The 23,059-nt window shown below is 45.8% G+C and overlaps 1 protein-coding gene across 8 annotated transcripts in view; it reads left to right on the top strand.

Moving 5' to 3' along the window:
• The window catches only part of GPBP1 (GC-rich promoter binding protein 1), a 152,400-nt gene that overhangs the window by 51,790 nt on the left and 77,551 nt on the right, over positions 1 to 23,059 (top strand). For all 8 annotated transcript variants that reach the window (XM_033930911.1, XM_033930941.1, XM_033930922.1 and 5 more), the window contains one exon: positions 4,426 to 4,637. In XM_033930911.1, coding sequence (XP_033786802.1) covers positions 4,426 to 4,637 — 212 coding nt within the window. The remainder of the gene's footprint in view (positions 1 to 4,425; positions 4,638 to 23,059) is intronic.

Raw genomic sequence — 23,059 nt, 5'->3', positions numbered from 1 at the left:
CTTGCCCACCTCTGTGTAGTGGCAATAGGGTAGGGGCTTGCTTTAAATACTTCATGCACTTTATTTGTTTACAAAATACATACCAGGGGAAAAATGTGCCACATTATACCAACTGCAACATTTTCAAACACTGCCTTTGCCACCAGGTCCTGGTCACAAAAAGAAATGGTGGAGTGAGGGGAAAACACATGAAAAAAAAACCAGCACATAGAAAAAATGCATGAATCTCCCTATATGCCGTTTTTTTTCCCCTCCACCATTCCTTTTTGTGACCAGGACCTGGTGGCAAATGCAGTGTTTGAAAATGTTGCAGTTAGTGTAATGTGGCACATTTTTTCCCTGGTATGTATTTTGTAAACAAATAAAGAGCATGAAGTATTTAAAGCAAGCCCCTACCCTATTGCCACTACACAGAGGTGGGCAAGTATATTGCCTCTTCTTTCACCATTATTTTACTAACATCCCCCTGAGAACTTGCATCTTGCCCCCTTTTCAATGTACAATGTTCCCTGCGTATTTGCGGTTCATGGACTCACTAATTCGCGATATTCTGTGACTGCCTCTTCCTTTATTAAAGTCGGGCTACACCAATCAGGAGCTGTGTGTCAAAGCAGCTCCTAATTGGTGTAGCCTTACTTTAGTAACAGGAAGAGGTGGTCGGAGCATACCATGAGTGATTTTCTTCACTCGCTGGCGCTCCAGCTGCCCTCTCCTGCCTCTTGACCAGGCGAAAAACCGTATTTGTGGTTTGTGCGGGTTTTTTAAAAATTCACGGGAGTTCCTGGAACAGAGCCCCTGCAAATATCAGGGGAGTACTGTACATCACTAACGGTAGAGAGAGAAAAATGCCACTGTAAGCTCTTCTGCATCTTTAACAACGGAGATGGTTTATCCCCCCTCCCTTTAAAACCTTGCTTTCTGATGAGTGTGTTGTGGTTACGTGCCCCCTCCTTTTCCTCATCTCACTCACTAGAGACGATGTCCATGCCTGATGTACTTGTCATTCATCTGATGTCAGAATTGTTTTAATGTGGTACCCTTCCTTAGTTTTAATGCTACCAACAGAATTCCTGTTTCTATTTATATTTAATGTTCATTGATGGTTCAAGATTAATAATGTTTACTAATGAGTTGCTGTCTTAGTAAATATTGGATGTTGTAAGTATCTTTGAACTTGAATTAAGCCTCTGTACGAGTTGCTGCTCATCATATGTGTTGGTAACTGTGACCTTTACGTAAATCCTTAAAAAGCTCCCAGGTTTCAAATACTGTAGCTCAACATGGCCATATTTTGCCGGTTGGCTGTGTCAGGGCTATATATATACCAGTAAGTGCTAGATTCCAAACTCCACTAAAAATGGTTAAAACAGTTCTTTAGTCTGGGTTTATTAGCAGTGTAAATTAGAATTCAGTTCTAAGACATGTGAATTAGGTGACTTTTTTTTTTTTCTGTCAAAATATTTATAGATGATTTAAAAACAAAGTAACTCCATTTCTGAAAAAGCACTTCTTCACTGCCAGTTCCATAGCCAATTTAACATTTTTATTGATGCGGTTTGAAAAATAAATAGGTAAAGGAATCCATTAATTTAAAATCAATTAAACAATCTCCCTCTTCCCTTGCTCCCAAATAAATCCTAAAATTTTGTATACATAGTCATTCCTTAATATTGTCTGCATTGCTCCTGTTGTACGTTATTGTATGATATTTTGAGTTGATAGGGTATGGCCTAGGTATCAGTCAGTCTTTTTCAGTGAGCAGTAACTAAGACAACAAAAGGTATTATGAGCAGAAGAGATCAGGAAGTTTGAAATTTAGCAGAAAATATTTTTGTAAGCAATTCAAAGCAAGTTATGTTTTATAGTATACTAGTGTTTAAGCCCGTTACATTAACGGGTGCTAGAGTAGACGACTGTCTGTTGTTGTTTTTTTTCCTTTCTCTCTCTGTGTTTGGATGCTGTCTGTCTGTCTTTCTTTCTGTCTGTATCTCTCTCCCTTGCCCCCTGCCTGCCTATCTCTCCGTGGTCCCCTTCTGTTCCCCCCCATGATTACTGTCTGCCCCCAGCACACCCCTCCCCCCCAAAGCAGCCCCGTTTCCCTCTCCCCCTGCCCCCTCTTGTGACATGCCAGGGTCACAAATGTAGAGTCCGTTGGCAGTTTGCTTCCCTCCAACTTCCGCTTGGAAGGCTGCACTCCCTACCCCCCACAGGAAATCCAAAGGGAAAGCCATGGGAGCTACAGCAAAGCCCCTGCTGCCCAGACTTCTGCCTTCATGGGGACTAAATACTTGAATCGGTTTTCTCAGAGCTTCAATTTCTGTCAATGATTAGCTTAACTGTGAGCCTCTCGATGGATCGCAAAAAAAAGAGGCGGGGGTGGGCATTCCAAGAATATCTGTCGGGGGACTGTCGCCTTTGACTCTCTGTAAAGCACCGCAAGGGAGCCGTTTTCAAAGCCGCCGCAGCTCCTCTCATGAGCTGCACTTGCATCGGAAGATGAGAGAGTAGCCACGGCGGCGGCGGCTTTGTGGGTCCGTAGTCCGAAGCTTGATCCAACGCGCTAGTGCAGCTTAGAGGGACTGAAGGGGATGGAGAAAAGCAAAATAGTAGTTCGCAGATGCTGGGAAGTAAGGCTGGGAAGTCGCGCATGCGCACTCCTGCGGCCACAGACCTACTAATCACGGAAGCACGCAGATAGGAGTGCGCATGCGCGGCTAGGGTTCCCTTATTTCAGAGGGCCTATATTCCCAAGTTTGTACTTGAGGTAGGGGGAGGATAAGGTGACTTTACCAAGGTCATGAGGGAACATCAGCAAGGTTAGATGTGCTGGGATCGCTCCTGTTCAATATATTTATCAACACCTGGAGACGGGGACGAAATGTGAGGTTATTAAATTTGCTGATGACACCAAACTCTGCAGCAGGGTTAGAAACATGGAAGACTGCGAAGACCTGCAAAGAGACCTAACGAGACTGGAAGAGTGGGCAAAAAAGTGGCAGATGAGTTTTAACATAGAGAAATGCAAGGTCATGCATGTAGGGAAAAAGAACCCGATGTTCAGCTACAAAATGGGAGGATTACTGCTAGGGGTGAGCAACCTTGAAAGAGACCTGGGGGTGATGGTGGACACAACATTGAAAGCATCAGCACAATGTGCGACAGCCTCAAAGAAAACGAACAGAATGTTGGGTATCATTAAGAAGGGTATCACGACCAGGACGAAGGAAGTCATCATGCCACTATATCGTGCGTCCACATCTGGAGTACTGTGTCCAGTACCGGTCGCCGTACCTCAAGAAGGACATGGCAGTACTTGAGGGGGTCCAGAGGAGAGCAACTAAACTGGTAAATGGAATGGAAAACTTTTCATACGCTGTCAGGTTGAAAATGCTGGGGCTATTCTCCCTGGAAAAGCGGAGACTTAGAGGAGACATGATAGAAACCTTCAAAATCCTGAGGGGCATAGAGAAGGTGGACAGGGACATATTCTTCAGACTGTGGGGAACCACAAGTACAAGGGGTCACTCGGAGAAATTGAGAGGGGACAGGTTTAGAACAAATGCGAGGAAGTTCTTTTTTACCCATAGGGTGGTGGACACGTGGAACGCGCTTCCGGAGGTTGTGATAGGCCAGAGCACACTACAGGGTTTCAAGGAAGGTTTAGATAGGTTCCTAAAGGATGAGGGGATTGAGGGTTACAGATAGATGTAGAGGTAGGTTACAGAAATGGTCAGGAACCACTTCACAGGTCACAGACCTGATGGGCCGCCGCGGGAGCGGACCACTGGGCGCGATGGACCTCTGGTCTGACTCATTGGTGGCAACTTCTTATGTTCTTAGATCTCTGGCTTCCCTGCTGCTTGTCACTCGGTTACTCCTCCACATTATTTTATAGAACTAGGGTGCATTTATGTCTTGTTTGTATGTTTGTTTTTATTGCTTAAGCTTAGAGCCTCATAAACATGCTTTTTTTTCATCTTTGACAGCTTTAAAGCTAAGTAATTGAGTGCCCCATCAAGCTATTTTATATAATTGATCCTTATATTCCACTATAGACAGTAATCAGGAAAAATGTGTGTTATAATCAATATGAGCTTAGTTTCATTTAGATAACAAAGTGATAGTCATCCCATGTTCCAAGTTTCCAAGTTTATTAAAATTTTGATGAAACACAAATCAAAACTTCTAAGCGTTTTACAATGTTGCTAGTTTTTTCACCATTTTCAGCTTTTATCAGAGGTACATGCTTTTAGTTAAGCACATAGAGATATTCAGTGTACCCCAGGAATGTGATTTTTTTTTCCAGCATAACTCAAGTTGAGATGCAGGAGCCCGTGTTTCCCATTGTGTAATTTAGACTGCTTTGTTTTTAATTGCTTAATGAACTATGCAATATATTAACTGTTGTACTTGTTTTATCTGAAGGAAACTTTGGAAGGAAACAGAGAAATGGTTGGCGTTCACAAGCCAGAAATGGTACTGAAAATATAAATCACAGAGGTTCATGTTCCCGCACTCATTGTAGCACTTTCCACTCTGGAAAAAGCCAAGAACTGTATGAAAATGATGTACCTGATAATGAAACTGGGAAAAAGGTTGTTGGAGAAGGACCCAAGCAATTTGAGGCTGAAGATTTTGTAAGTTCTTTGTAATATTTATATAACAATAGGTGTTTCAAAACTTTTTAAATAATGTCAGAACCTTCATAACAGTATTCTATGAAATATGGTTTCTACTTTAAAAAAAAATAATAATTAAAAATTCATCTTTCCTGGTCAAATAGCATCTGATTCCTTATGGATGGGTTGTGTATCCCAATTTGCGAGTTGGATTGTAGAACGTGGCACACTGGGCAGGAAGAGAGGCTCCAGTGCCAGCGTCAGCTGACTTGCAACTTCCTGCTACCGTCGCATATGCCAGGACTCCTGCCTTTCTTGTCTTCTTTCTGCACCTCCAGACCAGCTAGCATTAGTTTAGATGCGGTTTCATCAGGCAGCCTTGGGGCCTTTGCTATGCTGGCTCGCTTCAATGATGTGAGGCAGGTCGGCCTAGCAAAGGCCCTGAGGCTGTCTGATGAAACCGCATCAAAACTAATGCTAGTGGCAGCTGTGTTGCGAAGTTAAAAGCACACAGTGAGCTGCTGCTAGGCTAGAGAGAGGAGAGGTATTGCTGGAGAGTGGAGGAGGGAAGGGAGGAGAGTTACTGCTGTACAGGGGAGGAAGGGAGGAGAGTTGCTGCTGGACAGGGGGAGGGAAAGGGAAGGGAGGAGAGTTGCTGCTGGACATGGGGAGGGAAAAGGAAGGGAGGGAGTTACTGCTGGACAGGAGGGGGAGGGAATGGAGAAGGGGTATTGCTGGACATGGGGAGAGGAAGAGGTGCTGCTGGACAGGGGGGAAGGAAAGGGAAGGGGGCAGAGGTGTTGCTGGACCTGGCAGAAGGGGAGGGAAAGGTGCTACACACTGGAGAGGAGGATGAGATGGTGTATGGGGTTGGGTTGGGGGTCGGAAGGAGGGATGCCACTCGAGGGAAGAGGCAAGGATAGAGAGAGAAAGCGTGCAGGAGGCAAAAAGTATTGGACTCATCGAGAGGGCAAGATGGATGGGGAGGGCAGAAAGGAGGAATGTCACACTCGGAGGAAGGGGGAGAGGGCAGAGAGTGAAAAGTTGGACTCGTGGAGGGGGAGAGAGAGAGAGATGTTAGGGGAGAGGAGGAGGAGGACAGGGGAAAAGCATGCAGGAGGAAGAGAGAAAGAAATGTTGAACTGGTGGTGGAAAGGAGGGAGAATGTTGGACTGGGAGGGGGGCCAGAAAGGAGAAAGGGAGATGGATCATTCTGGGATTCAAAGGCAAGTTGGGTGCACACCTTCTTGCAAATCACATTGAGGGATACGGGTAAACAAGGTCTTCAGCAGGGAACACTTGGCCTCCGCTTGTGTGGGTCGCTGGACTAGATGGACCTAAGGTCTGATCCGGTGAAGGCATTTCTTATGTTCTTATGTATGCAGGGGGTATAAAGGAGGAAGAGAGAGATAAATGTTACATTGGGGGGGGGAGGAGAGATGACTAAAGGAAGGGAGAGATACCAGACCAGGGAAAGGAAGGAGGGGAGTCTGGTAGCGCTATAGAAATAATAGTAGTAGTAGTAGTAGTAGATGAGAGAGAGATGCCAGATCATGGGAAGGAGAGGAGAGAGATGCCAGACTGGGAATGGGGGAAAGGAAGGAGCGAGATGTCAGATCACTGGGAGGAGGGAGGGAAGGAGAGATATTGGACTACGGGGAAGGGGAGAGGGTGGTGGATACATGGAATGCGCTGCCGGAGGATGTAGTAAGCAGAAGCATGCTACAGGACTTCAAAGAAGCTTTGGATAGGTACATAAGAACATAAGCATCGCCTCTGCTGAGTCAGACCACAGGTCCATCGCGCCCAGCAGTCCGCTCCCGCAGCGGCCCCCCAGGTCAGTGACCTGTAAGTGATCCTTTATTTAAGACATTTTGTCCTGTGTAGTACCCCTCTAACTATACCCTTCAATCCCCTTTTCCTTCAGGAACTTGTCCAACCCCTTTTTGAAACCCAAAATCGTACTCTGCTCTACCACCTCCTCTGGAAGCGCATTCCAGGTATCCACCACCCTCTGTGTGAAGAAGAACTTCCTAACATTCGTTCTGAATCTGTCTCCCTTCAATTTTCTTGAGTGCCCTCTTGTTCTTGCTTCCCCCACCAGTCTGAAGAATCTGTCCCTCTCTACCTTCTCTATACCCTTTATGATCTTGTAAGTTTCTATCATGACCCCTCTAAGTCTCCGTTTTTCCCGGAAAAAGAGCCCCAGTTTCTCCAGCCTCTCAGCATATGGAAGGTTTTCCATGCCCCTTATCATTTTTGTTGCTCTTCTCTGGACTCTCTCAAGTGTTGCCATATCCTTCTTAAGGTACGGTGACCAGTATTGAACGCAATATTCCAGATGTGGGCACACCATTGCCCGATATAGCAGCAGGATAACTTCTTTGCTTCTAGTAGTGATTCCTTTTTTGATAATGCCCAACATTCTATTCACCTTCTTGGAGGCTGCTGCACATTGTGCCCCCGGCTTCATTGTTTGGTCCACCAAAACCCCCAAGTCCCTTTCTAGGTTGCTTTTCCCCAATACCATTCCCCCAATCTTGTAGTTGTACATCAGGTTTCCTTTCCCTATGTGCAAGACTTTGCATTTCTCTACATTGAAGCACATTTGCCTTTTATTTGCCCATTCACTCAGTTTGTTCAGGTCCCTTTGTAGTTCTTTACATTCCTCAACAGTTCTAACCCTGCTGGAGAGTTTTTTGTGTCGTCCGCAATTTTTATAACTTCGCATTTAGTCCCTACTTCCGGGTCATTAATGAATATATTGAACGGCAGTGGTCCCAGCATTGACCCCTGCGGGACACCGCTCGTAACTGCTTCCCATTCAGAATAGTGTCCCTTTACTCCTACCCTCTGCTTCCTGTCCGCCAGCCAATTACAGATCCATCTGTGCACGTCCCCTTCCACTCCATGGTTCCACAGTTTTCTTAGCAGGCGCTAATGGGGTACCTTATCAAAGGCTTTTTGGAAGTCCAGATATGATGTCTATAGGGTCACCTTTGGCCAATTGTTCATTTATCCCCTCGAAGAAGTGCAGTAGGTTCGTTTGGCAAGATCTTCCTTTACAGAAACCATGCTGGCTGGTTCTCATCAGATTATTTCTTTCTATATGCTCATTGTTGCTGTCCTTGATTAATGATTCGGCCATCTTCCCCGGAACTGAGGTTAAGCTCACTAGTCTACAGTTCCCCGGGTCGCCTCTGGATCCCTTTTTAAAGATAAGTGTAACATTCGCTATCCTACAGTCCTCCGTGATTACCCCTGTTTTCAAGGATAGGTTGCAAATCTTCTGTAGTAACTCCGCTATTTCGTCTTTGAGCTCCTTCAGTATTCTCGGGTGGATTCCATCTGGTCCCGGCGATTGTCAGTTTTTAATCTGTTTGAGTACGTCTTCGAGACTCACCTCTATTGATAATAATTTTTCCTCTTGATCCCCCCCTTGAAGGTTTTTTCCGGATTCAGCACTTTGGATGTGTCTTCTTTCGTGAAGACTGGCGAGAAGAACGTGTTTAGTCTGTCTGCCACCTCCTTTTCCTCCTTTACCACTCCTTTCCTGCCCCCCTCATCCAGAGGTCCCACTTCCTCCCTTGCCGTTGTTTTCCTTTCACATATCAAAAGAATGGTTTAAAATTCCGTGCCTCCCTGGCAAGTCTCTCCTCATACTCTTTTTTTGCTGTTCTGACCAAGCGGTGACATTCTTTTTGATGTTTCCTGTGCTCTTTCCAGTTTTCCTCGGTTTTATCCTTTTTCCACTTCTTGAATGATTTTTTTCTTGTCTCCTATCACCTTCTTAACTTCATTGGTTATCCATGCCGGGTCTTTTGTTTAATTCTTTTTGCTCCCTTTTCTAAATCTGGGTATATACAGGTTTTGCGCCTCGTTTACCGTGTCCTTGAATAAGGTCCAGGCTTGCTCCACTGTTTGTGTTTTCCTGGAGCTGTTCTTGAGTTTTCTCTTTACTATTTGCCTCATGGCGTCATAGTTCCCTGTCTTGAAGTTGAACGTTGTTGCAATGGTTCTCCTCCCCTTTGGCATTTCTATTTCCACTTTGAATCGATTCCCAATGATCCTCCTACTTCCACTTCTTGGGTAGGTCCTTCCAGCCCGCTGAGGATTAAATCCAGTATAGCTGCCCCTCTTGTTGGTTCCTTGACAAGCTGCTCCAAGAAGCAGTCCCGTACAGCCTCCAGGAACTCCGTTTCCTTGGAACATTTTGAAGCTCCATGGCTCCAGTCTATCCCGGGATAGTTGAAATCTCCCATAATTATGGCGTTTGCATTTTTACATTCTCGCCTCAATTCAGCCCCCAGTTCTTCATCCATTGCCTCTGTTTGTCCAGGTGGGCGATAGGTACTTGGAGGACAAAGGGATAGAAGGGTACAGATAAGAATAGAGGTAGAGGTAAGTTAAAAAATTAGTCAGGGACCACTGTTTCAGGCAATAGGCCTGATGGGCCGCCGCGGGTGCGAACCGCTGGGCAAGATGGACCTATGGTCTGCCTCAGCGGAGGCAATGCTTATGTTCTTATGTTCTTATGTTAGATCATGGAAATGGGGGAGGGAAGGAGAGAGATTTGATTTGTCAGCTGCGTTCATGAGGTCCACCATGATTTCTTGATCCGTATTTAATCAGATGTAGGTTTAAACCAAGTAGCTTTGGATTGGTTTAGTAAATTCCTTTCACTGCGATCCTATGAGATATATCTAGAAGGCGATGTATCATCCTCGTGGAAACCTAGCTGTGGGGTGTCGCAAGGTTCCCCTTTGCCGCCAATCTTGTTCAACATCTATATGACCTCATTTAAAAACTTTTTGTCTCGCATCTGCAGAGACATTTTTATTCTATTGGAAGTCAACCCCGACCTCAGCAATTTAGTCTTAGGTATAGATTGTTGCATTTCCAAACTTCAGATATGTGCACTGTCCATTCAAATGAAATTGAATGCTGCTAAAATTAAATTGCTTTGGTTTGGGCCTAGATTGGAAAACCTCCCTGCTGCTGTCACACTGAAAACAGGTATTTCATTACACATAGATTTCTCTTCAAGAATCCTGGGTATTATCTTGGACTCATCACTTACATTTCATGATCAGATAAACTCTCTGGCAAAAAAGTTCTTTTTTAGTCTGTGTATGTTGAGAAAAGTTAGATCATTATTTCATCAAGAACATTATTCAGTGTTGGTACAGTCTATTGTGCTTACCCAGCTGGATTATTGTAATTCTGTTTATACGGGCATCAAGCAGAGTAGTCTAAATTGACTACAGTTAATACAAAACACGGCAGCTAAACTTATTTTCGGGAAAAGAAAGTACGACTATGTCTCTCCTTTGTTGAGAAAGCTTCACTGGCTAATAGTTCGTTTTAGATCCAGTTAAAGTGTGTATGTGTTATCTTTGAGCTTCTGTATGGAATATTTGACTCTTTAGTTCCCTTATATTGGAATACTGCTAGATCTTGCCACTCAAGGATTACACAGAAATATAAACTATCGTTCCGCTCTTTTAGAAGAATTAAATCTGTTGGGAAGCTTAGCCAATCTCTTGCGTTCAAACTGGTAGAAACGTGGAACAAACTCCCTGACTGTAAGATTGATAGGTCAGCTAGAACAATTTTGTAAAGCCCTAAAAATTTTGTTGTTTACACAATATCTTAATGGTTTACCTACTGAAGTGACGAATTGATAGCCTTTTCACATTTACTTTCTCAGGTTTGCATTCTTTTATGTATTCCGGTCTTAATTATTTGTGAACTGAGTCGAGCTCTGTTAGAAGATGACCTGGTATATAAACCAAAGACTAGACTAGACATGGAAAAGTAGATTTTGAAAAGAAAGCGGAAAATTGGAAAAATTGAATGTTAAGTTAATGCCAGATATGGATGCAGGGCAGAAAGTGAAGGAGAGAAAAACAGTCAATGGATAAGAAGTCCCTGGAAACATAGTTAAAAGCACAGAAAAATAGTCAGCAGACAACAAAGGTAGGGAAAATGATTTTATTTTGAATACTAGTGTTTAAGTCCATTACATTAACGGGTTCTAGAATAGATGTGAGCACAATAATAATAATAACAGTTTATATACCGCAGGACCGTGAAGTTCTATGCGGTTTACAATGATTAGAAAGATTAGAATGGGGTGCTGAGAGCCTTTCTTTCTTTCTTTCTTTCTGTCTCTCTGTGGCCCTCTGTATGTCTTTGGAGAAGCTGACCCTCAATGAAATCATCCAAATCAATGAGACCCTGCTGTGCCCAGAGCTGATAATGGGAATCGAGCCTACCTGGCAAAAAGCCCTCTGCCACCCACAATGGAGTACCCAAAAAATAACATCTGCCATGAAGCAGATGATTTCTAGTCAGAACCCAAATATTAAAGGTATAAGATATATAAGGATTGGAGCTTTTCAGTAAAGTCTGAGCTTCTGACATTGGCAACCAGGGGAGTGCTCGTCACAGATTGTCAGCCAAACTGGGCTGCTCAAGCGTAACTCAACTTATCCCAGGACAAGCAGGCAGGTATTCTCACTAGTGGGTGATGTCATCCGACAGAGCCCCGATACGGACATCTTGCAAGCATGTCTTGCTTGAAGAAACTCAGAAGTTTCGAGATGCCCGCACCGCGCATGCGCCAGTGCCTTCCCGCCCGATGTACCGGGCGCGTCTCCTCAGTTCTTTTCTTTCCGCGGAGCTGAGAAGTTCTCTTCAATTCTGCGCTGACTGAAATTTCAGTATTTTGCCTTCTTTCCCGCGTTTTATTGTTTTACTTACTTTCTTTGACTTTTATTTCTATTTAAAAAAAAAAAAAAAAAAAAGTTACAATTATTTCGTCCGGCGGTTCGGCCGGGCCGGCCTCGTGGCTGCGACCTAGCTCCTTCGACCTAGCAACGTCACTTTTCCGGCCTATGTCCCGGCCTATCACCGGTTTTAAAAAGTGCAGCAAGTGCCAGCGTGCGATTTCGTTGACGGACCCACACCGGCGCTGTCTTCAGTGTCTTGGTCCTGAACACGTTCCGAAATCGTGCCGGCCTTGTTCCACGCTCACAGCGCGCTCTTTTAAACGGCGCTGCTTACTTTGGGAGTCCATGTTTAAGATGGAGTCTTCTAAGGAGCCATCTGCTTCGACCTCGACAGATGTTTCACCGGTCTGTTCGAAGCCTGCATCTGCGACTCATGCATCGAGCATCGTGAAGCCAGCATCGTTCACACCGGCTTCTGCATCGAGTTCAGCATCGGTTCCTGCTCCCGTCTCCTCGGTTCAGGTACCGCCTTCCACTGTTCCTCCCGTGGTCATAAAAGTGCCCAAAGCTACCAAGCAGAAGCACTCGACCACGAAGGAACGCGATGACCGTGCAGGAGGACCCCCTTTCGGTGCGGATCCCTCCATATCGGCATCGCTTAAATCCCTGCTCGAAGCTCAATTTGTTGAGCTCATGCGGACGATGGGACCGAGGCTTATCGCTAATATTCAGGGCGATACTACGGTCCCGGTCCCGGAGAGCGGTCCGCCCCCTCCTCCTCCTCCTCGTCGTTCGATTTCCCTGCTCGACGAGGGGGAGCGGCGGAGGGCGGCGGAACCCACTAGGCGGGCTTCCCTTTCTGACATGCCGCCTTTAGAGCCCATTACACCTCCACGTCACCAGGGTACTACATCGGCCCCTGATAATCGGAGTCCTGGGCATACTGCATCGCAGGAGGAGTTCTTTCGCACTCCATACCAGACTTGGGTGGCACTGCGTGAGTCGGCATCGTTGCCTCCCATGCGCTCCACTGCATCGAGTCCAATCCATTCCTTCGAGGCTTCAAGGGATCGATCGATGCATCGAAGATCACGTTCCCCATCCCGGCATCGGGAGGGGCATCGATCTCGACATTCTTCTAGACACTCCTCGCGTCATTCAGAGGTGTCTCCACAGAAGAAAATGCAGCGTATGGGATACTCATCCTCAGATTTATCCCAGCCAGAGGGACCGGAGTATGAAGAACCATCTACCTCATACTCTCCATGCCGCTCCCAGCTCTCCCTGGAACCGGAGGCTTCCACGTCTTCTAGTCCGTCTCGCCGGCCGGCCTTGGCGGACCAACTTTCCTTTTCATCCTTTCTCAGACAGATGGCGGATGACTTGGATGTGACCTTAGATACTGGGTCGAAGTACTCTAAGGAGTATCTGGACACCATGCATTTACCTCATCCTCCGGCGGAGACACTTCGGCTTCCCCTGCATAAGTTACTTGACCAGACTCTCATGCGGTGTTTGGAGACACCGTATTCCATACCTGCGGTACCTAGCAAGTTGGATGCTCGATACCGCATCGTGCACCACAAGGGGTTTGAGGGAGCTCAACTCTCTCATCAGTCCCTCCTAGTCGAGTCTTCCCTTAAACGTTCGCACCCCCTCCCAAGTCTACGCTTCCGTGCCTCCTGGCAGGGAAGGGAGAACGATGGATAAGTTTGGTAGACGTATCTATCAAAATTCAATGATGGCGACTCGAGTGCTCAATTACAATTTTTTCTTCTCGTCCTATTTGGATTTTTTCTTGCCGGTACTCCGCAAGTTCACACCTTTCATCGATGCTGAGGCTCGGTTTGAGTTTGAGGAGGTGGTGGCGACCCTGTCCCAGTTGCGCCTCCAATTGATGCAATCCTCCTATGATGCTTTCGAGCTCTCGGCTCGTGCTGCGGCCTGCTCGGTCGCCATGCGTCGACTGGCTTGGCTTCGCACCATTGATATGGATCCGAATCTCCAAGACAGACTTGCAAATGTGCCTTGTGCGGGAGCGGATCTGTTCGATGAGTCTGTCGAGACTGTTACTAAAAAACTGTCAGACCACGAAAAATCTTTCCAGTCTATCATGAGGCCTAAGCCTAAACCACAACAGTCTCGTCCTTCTAGACCGCCTATAATCTACCAAAGGCGTTATCAACCGAGGCAGGCCCCTCCTGCGAGACAGCTTGCAAAGCGACAGCCGCCTCAGAAGACTCAGCAAAAGCCTCAGATGCCGGCTGCTCCCAAGGCTACTCAGCCTTTTTGACTCTCCTCCAGGGAGCATAACCGATCTCGTTCTGTCTACCCCATATTTTCCCATAGGGGGTCGCCTCCATCATTTTTGTCATCGATGGGAGGCGATCACCACGGACCTCTGGGTCCTCTCCATCGTAAGAGAGGGATACTCTCTTCATTTCCAACGGGTCCCCCCGGACCATCCTCCAAGAGAGTATCCTTCCAACTCCACACAGACCGCTCTTCTTCTCCAGGAAGCTCAGGCTTTGCTCCGGCTTCGGGCCGTCGAGCCGGTACCGGTGGATCAACAAAACCAGGGGTTTTACTCCCGGTACTTCCTGGTCCCGAAGAAGACGGGCGATCTGCGTCCCATATTGGACCTTCGGGTCCTCAACAAGTTTTTGGTCAGGGAACGGTTCCGCATGCTGACCCTTGCCTCTCTTTATCCCCTAATCGAGCAGAACGATTGGTTATGCTCTCTGGATCTCAAGGAGGCCTACACTCACATCCCGATTCATCCGGCCTCCCGCAAGTTCCTCAGATTCCGGGTGGGACATCTGCATCTGCAGTATCGAGTGCTTCCCTTCGGCCTATCTTCGTCGCCCAGAGTCTTCACGAAGTGTCTGGTAGTGGTGGCCGCTGCACTCCGGAACATGGGTCTCCAGGTGTTCCCATACCTCGACGACTGGCTCATCAAGGCCCCGTCCGCTCCCAAGGTCATTTCGGCGACCTTGACTACCATTTGTTTTCTGCAGAGCTTGGGCTTCGAGATCAACTTTCCAAAGTCCCATCTTCAGCCCACCCAGTCTCTCCCCTTCATAGGGGCTGTCCTGGATACCATTCAACTTCGAGCATTCCTTCCTCCTCCACGCTTACATGCTCTCCTTCTACTATGCCAGTCAGTGTCTTCTCGCCAATCCATCTCAGCGAGACACATGATGGTCCTTTTAGGCCACATGGCATCTACAGTTCATGTGACGCCTTTTGCCAGACTACATCTCAGGATCCCTCAATGGACTCTGGCATCTCAGTGGACTCAGGTGTCCGACCCGTTATCTCGTCACATTGTGGTCACTCCTGCTCTTCGGCAGTCTCTTCTCTGGTGGATGACCTCTTCGAATCTATCCAGAGGTTTGCTGTTTCATTCTCCTCCCCATCAGAAAGTTCTAACGACCGATTCATCGAACTATGCATGGGGGGCCCATCTGGATGGTCTTCGCACTCAGGGGTTCTGGACCAGTGCGGAACGACTCCATCAAATCAATCTTCTGGAGCTCAGGGCCATCTTCAATGCTCTCCAAGCTTTTCAACATCTGCTTCACGACATGGTGGTCCTTATTCGCACAGACAATCAGGTCGCCATGTATTATGTCAACAAACAAGGGGGCACGGGCTCGGCCCCTCTTTGTCAGGAAGCTCTTCGAGTCTGGGATTGGGCAGTTCGCCACAACACCTTCCTCAGAGCAGTCTACATTCAGGGGAAGGACAACGTCTTGGCAGACAAATTGAGTCGTCTACTTCAACCTCACGAATGGACGCTCCACTCCGACCCCCTTCATCAGATCTTTGCTCAGTGGGGGACACCTCAGATAGACCTCTTTGCAGCCCCCCACAACTTCAAGCTGCCTCAATTTTGCTCCAGGATCTACACTCCTCATCGCCTAGAGGCAGATGCTTTTCTGCTGGATTGGAGCAAACGTTTCCTATATGCGTTTCCTCCTTTTCCTCTCATTCAAAAGACTCTAGTCAAATTGAGATTAGACCATGCCACCATGATTCTGATTGCTCCTCGGTGGCCCAGACAACCTTGGTTCTCCCTTCTACTTCAACTCAGCAGCTGGGAGCCAGTACTTCTTCCAGTGTTTCCTTCACTACTCACTCAACATCAAGGTTCACTACTTCATCCCAATCTGCAGTCCCTCCACCTGACAGCTTGGTTCCTTTCAACATAACTCCTCACCAGTTCTCTCAAGCAGTGAGGGAGGTCTTGGAGGCTTCCAGGAAGCCTGCTACTCGACAATGCTATTCCCAAAAATGGACTAGATTCTCTTCTTGGTGTATTTCCAATGCCACGGAACCTCAGCGAGCTTCCCTATCTTCTGTATTGGATTATCTTCTACACCTGTCCCAGTCTGGCCTCAAGTCTACCTCTATACGAGTCCACCTGAGTGCTATTGCGGCTTTCCATCAGCCTCTACAAGGGAAACCTTTGTCTGCTCATCCTGTGGTTTCCAAATTTATGAAAGGACTTTTTCATGTCAACCCTCCTCTCAAACCTCCTCCTGTGGTTTGGGATCTCAATGTTGTCCTGTCTCATCTTATGAAGCCTCCGTTTGAACCTCTCAACACGGCTCCACTCAAGTATCTCACCTGGAAGGTGGTTTTTCTAGTGGCCCTCACGTCAGCTCGTCGGGTCAGTGAGCTTCAGGCCTTAGTGGCGGATCCACCGTTCACCGTATTCCATCATGACAAGGTGGTTCTCCGTACTCATCCAAAATTCTTACCTAAAGTGGTCTCTGAATTTCACATCAACCAATCCATTGTGCTTCCGGTGTTCTTTCCAAAGCCTCATTCTCATCCTGGGGAATCTGCTTTGCACACTCTGGACTGTAAACGTGCTCTAGCTTTCTACTTGGATCGCACAAAGCCACACAGAACTGCTCCTCAACTTTTCGTCTCCTTTGATCCAAACAAGTTGGGACGACCGGTATCGAAGCGCACCATCTCCAACTGGATGGCGGCTTGTATCTCTTCCTGCTATGCCCAGGCTGGATTATCCCTTCCCTGTAAGGTCACAGCCCATAAGGTCAGAGCAATGGCAGCCTCTGTAGCCTTCCTCAGATCGACACCGATTGAGGAGATTTGTAAGGCTGCCACTTGGTCCTCGGTTCATACATTCACCTCTCATTATTGTCTGGATACTTTCTCCAGACGGGATGGACAGTTTGGCCAAACAGTGTTACAAAATTTGATCTCTTAAGTTGCCAACTCTCCCACCATCCCATTGGGGTTAGCTTGGAGGTCACCCACTAGTGAGAATACCTGCCTGCTTGTCCTGGGATAAAGCAATGTTACTTACCGTAACAGTTGTTATCCAGGGACAGCAGGCAGCTATTCTCACGTCCCACCCACCTCCCCTGGGTTGGCTTCTCAGGCTAGCTACCTGAACTGAGGAGACGCGCCCGGTACATCGGGCGGGAAGGCACTGGCGCATGCGCGGTGCGGGCATCTCGAAACTTCTGAGTTTCTTCAAGCAAGACATGCTTGCAAGATGTCCGTATCGGGGCTCTGTCGGATGACATCACCCACTAGTGAGAATAGCTGCCTGCTGTCCCTGGATAACAACTGTTACGGTAAGTAACATTGCTTTTTAGAGTGATCTTTGCACCATGTCAAGAAAGATTTTAGTTGAGACGCTAAATAATAGCGCGTCAGACATGGTACTGCCATACCCTCCTGCCTACGAAATCTGTATAACACACTCCTCTGCACCCTTGGAGGCCTACTTTTCCAGATATATTGGAAAAATTTTCTGGACAATCAGTGAAAGAAAAGTGGCTGAGAGCGGGATTGGTAGGGCCTGGAAGAGGACCATCATCTTTACACCCTGAGTATGACCAAACCAAGATATGTGAGTCTTTTCCCAATTATCTAGATCTACCCATAGAGATTTCAAGAAGGGCCGATAGTTAAGTTCAAATAAGGATTGAGGTCGCAATGAAATAGTAACACCCAGGTATCAAATGCTATGAATTGCCCATTTGAAAGGAAAGCAACTCTTTAACTGAGTGCTTTCCCGCTGATTCATGGACAGATTTAGAATCTCGGATTTATCCATATTGGTTCTAAAACTGGACAACCGGCCAAACTGTGATGCGTAAGTAAAGCTTCATATTGTCGTTTGAGATGGGATTCTTGAAAAAAGCCAACTCCCACTTTCAGATGTACAGGCTCTCTAAAGAGAAGCTGACGTAAGAGAAGCTGACGTTTCCGTGGCAAATTAAGGCCTTGTACATTCAGGGTAAAGAAATTAAGCCCACCACTCATCTGCAATCATCAAAAATAACATAACAAGCACCCCACACGTATCACAACAGTAACGACCACACCCACATAGCACCTCAACCCCCCATATATTCCTCCCCACCCCACTAAAGTTAGGTAAACAGAGGAAATGAATCTCCCAAGTGGCAAGGATCACCAGCCACCCAGATCTCGTTATGCACATTCAAATGAGTATGGAGAGCATTATGAAGCAAGTTCCAGCAGCTATAAGCTGTCTCGAAAGCAGACAGCGGGTATTAATAATCGCAAGCAATGTCACCACTGAGAAATCCAGTGCAGCAGACCACTTTCTTCAAGCCAGTTCATCTGAGGGCCCCAGATCAGAGCCGGAGCACTGCTGTAAATGTTTGCCATTGTAGGGGACTCTTCTCTATTGCTGAGTAGTGGTCAGAGCCCCCGTACCTGAATAGGCCATTAAGACTATCGATATCAAGGGCTCTCAAGCAGATTCAATCCCTCCCTTTATTCTTAAACGCTATTTTACAATTTTTGGTCCTTTCATCCTTACCCTGGTCAATGAAAGTCTTCAGCAAAGTATTATGCCAAAGGCCTGGAAGGAAACAATCATCTGTCCTATTATCAAAGATCAAAAAATTAGTCCTGAGGATAAGTTGATCTACAGACCAATTGCAAATATTCCCTTTCTAACAAAGCTGACTGAGAAGGTGGTATTTAATCAAATATCAGAATTCATTGAAAAATCCAATATTTTACATCCGAATCAAACAGGTTTTAGACAGTATCACTCTACAGAGCACTTGTTGATTGGCATGTCCACTTCCATACATTATTTTTTGGATCACCACCAATCTGTTCTCCTAATTTCTATTGATCTTTCATCCGCCTTTGATACGATTGATCACAGGCTTTTGTTAGACAGACTTCAATCCATTGGCATCGCAGATCAGGTCCTTTCTTGGTTTATATCGTATTTTACAGACCGAACCTCTATTGTGTCTTTTAACAACTCAATGTCTGAAAGTTCTTCAACAACCTACGGTATTCCCCAGGGGTCCATTCTCTCTCCATTTCTGTTTAATATCTTTCTTGCCCCATTGATCCCTTTGCCAATCCATTGGTTTTAATGTATATGCGTACGCAGATGACATTCAACTTATATATCCAATTGATACCAATAACTCCAGGGAAACAATAGCAATTAATAAGAAACTTTGAACAAATAAACCAGTGGTTGGACACTAATAGAATAGCGCTTAATGTTAACAAATCAAAGGTGTTGCTATTTCCTTGGAAAGATAGCCTCAAACTTAATTTTCCCATTTCTATTATGGGTACTACCTTACAGTCAATAAGTAGCATCAAGATTCTAGGTGTTATTTTTGATTATAAATTAACCTATCATGACCACATCAGTAGCCTTGTTAAATCAACCTTTTTCAGACTTCGTCAAATTCGTTCAGTTTCTCAATTTCTCTGTTCAAAATCACTTAACATTCTAATTCATTCTTTGGTGATTTCTAAAATTGATTACTGCAATGCCCTATTTAAGGGAATAGCTCAAAATGAAATCAAACGTTTACAGATTATTCAAAATGCTTCTATTAAACTTATTTCCAAAGCAAGGAAGTTTGATCACGTGACACCTCTCCTTAGGAAAGCGCATTGGCTTCCAGTAGTTCACCGGATAACATATAAATTAAGTTTGCTTACATTCAAAGCCTTACTTTATAAAACGTCTGCTTTTATTTTTAAACTATTGATTCCATACACTTCAAATAGAACATTTAGATCGAATGAACATTTACTGACAATCCACTCACTTAAAATTATAAATACAAGACGGCAATTTATTTTTTCTATTACAGCCCCTCAAACATGGAACTCGCTCCCTAATTACTTAAGAGAAGAATGCAACTTGGATAAATTTAAGAGCAAATTAAAAAGCTTTCTTTTTAAGGATGCATTTGATAATTAGTAAGCCAGATTTTAACTTTACTGCATAGCTTCATTTAAGTGTATTGATTTTCCAATGATTTTTCCTTTCCTTTCGTTTTTCCCTTGAATGTCTTACTTACTATCAAATAATTTGTATTTCCTTCCCTACTTTCCCTTGTATTGAATGAGTTTGTCATGTTAGTCTTTAGTCTTGCAAGATTTAGTTTTTGTCATTCGCTGTATTGTTCCCTAAATTTTGTAATTTTTAGTGATATGTACATTGCTTAGAATTTTGATTAAGCGATTAATCAGATCTTTATTAAACTTGAAACTTGAAAACTTGGATTCATTTTGCGCTGTTAATAATTGAGCAACCTGAAGCACTTGCATGTTGACCTCCACTTTGGTGACTGTGTTGCCAATTTTCCACTAGGAAAGAAAGACCAAAGGGATATAGCGAATATTGTGTAGTCAAGCACTTAGTCACAACACAAAAGTCATGCCGCTTCCGTAGAGTAATTGCCAACAGGTCTGCAAACATCTCCACTTTAGAATTTTCCCACATGATAATGGCCTACATGTCTGTCAGCTTGTAACACCTGAGTTTTCACCGGATATCATAGAAAACAAGTCAGAATATCACGGGGTCAGTCTCCGGTGTGTACTTTTCAGCTCCCAGTGGACCCGTTCAAATTCTAGAGCTGGCAATTCCAGGTCAGGTAAGAAATGATGGCAAATATCCATTAGCAACTAAACTAAACTAAACCTTAAGTTTGTATACCGCATCATCTCCACAGAAGTGGAGCTTGACACGGTTTACAGGAATTAATATAGAAAGGAACTCCAATGGAAAGAAGGGCTTAGTAAAAAAAGAAAGAAAGAGGGGACTTAGTATAATGGAGAGGGAGGGAGTAGTTACATTTTAGAGAAAAGCCAAGTTTTCAAATGTTGTCGGATGTGCAACGATTGCACATCCTGATTTTGCTGCTTCTGGGACCCCTTGAACTCTTATATTCCTCTTGTGGCGGTTTTCACCATCTTCTAGTTTGAGGAAAAGGTCCTCATGACCATTTTCCAGTTGCATGCAGCGAGCACTCGTAACACTTCGAGATCTGTGTTGTGGTCAATGACATGCTCCTCGAAGTCCTGAAGGCGGGCTCCCATATCTTCTACCAACTGCCAGATTTTAGCCATGTTGGTCTGGAGGGATTTCTGAATTGTAAGCATCATACCCTTGAGGTCCTTCATCCAGCTATGTAATTCAGTGTAAATAGCCAAGCGAGTGTCCACCTCAGGTGAGGAAGGCTGCATGCCTGCTGCTGCACTGTCTGCATGTACACGCAGTTCCTGGCTTGAGCGGGCCTCCAACGCATCCGCTGTCTGGTAAACAAAAGTTTTCAGGTCTGCTTGGCCCTTTTTCCCTGCCATAGACACCTGAAAATATTGCACTCGCTAATCGGACAAAGATGGTGAGAGAACTCCAAATCAGCACAAATTTTAGCTTAATAGTAGCGATACTTGGAGGAGCTTGGCGACCAAGCTGCCATCTCCCTTAGTGATGTCACTTCCTCCCCTGGCTCCCCTTGTGTGTTAACTTCCATCTCTCTATTCTAGTGATAAGCACCATAACTTCTTGATCAACTGTCCACATGATTAATTCTACCGCATCAGGCGCATACATGTTATCTAATGGGATAGTCTAAAGCAGAGTTTCTCAACTTCTTCAAGCCAAGTACTCCATAAGCCTAACAAATACCAACTGAGTACCTCTGCCCCAGACCCGTCCAAGCTCCACCCCTGACCCCACCCCCATAATAATAGTACTAATTGCAATGCAATTTCTTCCATCCATTTTTCATATACACACAATATACAGTGGTACCTCGGTTTACGAGTGCACCGGTTTGCGAGTGTTGCAAAACATTTGCAAAATCGGCGCCTTGGAAACCGAGCGTGGCTCGATTTATGAGCGCCCATCCGCAATCCGGCACCCTCCCGACGCGATCCTGCACCCCCCGACTCGATTGGGCACCCCCCTGCCGCTTCTTACAGTCATCTGGACACCGGCATGTCCTGTGCTTGGTGCCGGTGCCCGAAGATCGGCCTCCTCTTCTGCTGGGCCTTGAGCATCTGCGCCCAGATGACTGTAAGAAGCGGCGGGGGTGGGGGTACCCAATCGAGTCAGGGGGGTGCAGGATCGCGTTGGGGGGGTGCCGGATCGCAGGGGGGCCTTCGGGGGGAGCAATGCTGGTTCTAGTGGGGGGGGGGGGGAAACGTATCAAAGCGAGTTTCCATTATTTCCTATGGGGAAACTCGCTTTGATAAACGAGCATTTTGGATTACAAGCATGCTCCTAGAACGGATTATGCTCGTAATCCAAGGTACCACTGTAATCTTATTAATACATAATGGTAACCACAAAATTTTAAAAAAGCACACTGTACACAGAGAAAATGTTAATTATCATTTATATTCGGGGGTTTTATTTTTTTTTTTTAAAAAGGGGGCAAGACAGATGACTTTACAATATGCAATCAGTAACAACTACAGAAAAATAGGCACATACAGAACAAAATATAGACAGCAGATATACAGTATATTCACAAACTGCCACATTTTGATCACTAAATTGAAAATAAAATTATTTTTCCTATCTTTGTTGTCTGATTTCATGAGTCTCTGGTTGCATTTCCTTCTGACTGTGCATCCAATATTTCTTTCTTTATGCCTTCTGCATGCTTCCTCTCCTCTGGACCCCATTCCCTTCCCCAACCAACATCTCTCTATGTTCCTCTATGAGTCCAGCTTCTTCCTCTCTCCTCCACCCCTATTGACAATATGGTTCCCTCTCTCTCTCACTGTCCATCTGTCTTGAGAGATCCAGACATCTCTTCTACACTTCTACTGCCCCATTCAACATTTCTCCCTCTCATCCCCCGGATCATATGCAGCATTTTTTAACCACTGCCCATTTCTCCTTATATCACCCCTCTCCAGCACAATGCCACATTTCTCCCTCCATCACTATGTCCAACATTCCTCCCCCTTGCAATCCCCTTCAATTTGCCCTCTCCACCACCATATCCAACATTTTTCCCTCTCATCCTTCTATTCCTCATGCATCTCTACCTCACTCCTCTCTCTCTATGCCCAATTTTCCTTTCTTCCTTTCCCTATGTGCACCATCTCTTACTCGTGCCCATCAATTCTCCCTTTCTGTTCCCTCCCTTCTGTGTCCCATGCTTATGCCCCTTCCGTGTTGTGTTTGCGCCCCCTACCTGCCTTCCAGCTTTGTCCCCAAATTAAGTTGCAAGCCGGGATCCCTGCCTGCCCCCCCCTCGCACTTCTCCACCTCCTCCCCCGAAGCCAACCTGTCCACAGAAGCTGTAGGCGCTGCCAGGGATCCTTCCTGCCCCACCCGCCCGTACTCCCCCCCTCCCCCGAAGTCGACATGTCCACAGATGCCGCAGGTGTCGCCAGAGA

This window comes from Geotrypetes seraphini, chromosome 1 (assembly GCF_902459505.1).
Source record: "Geotrypetes seraphini chromosome 1, aGeoSer1.1, whole genome shotgun sequence".
In the NCBI taxonomy this organism is placed as follows: Eukaryota; Metazoa; Chordata; class Amphibia; order Gymnophiona; family Dermophiidae; genus Geotrypetes; species Geotrypetes seraphini.
This window is presented reverse-complemented; position numbering and strand designations above follow the sequence as displayed.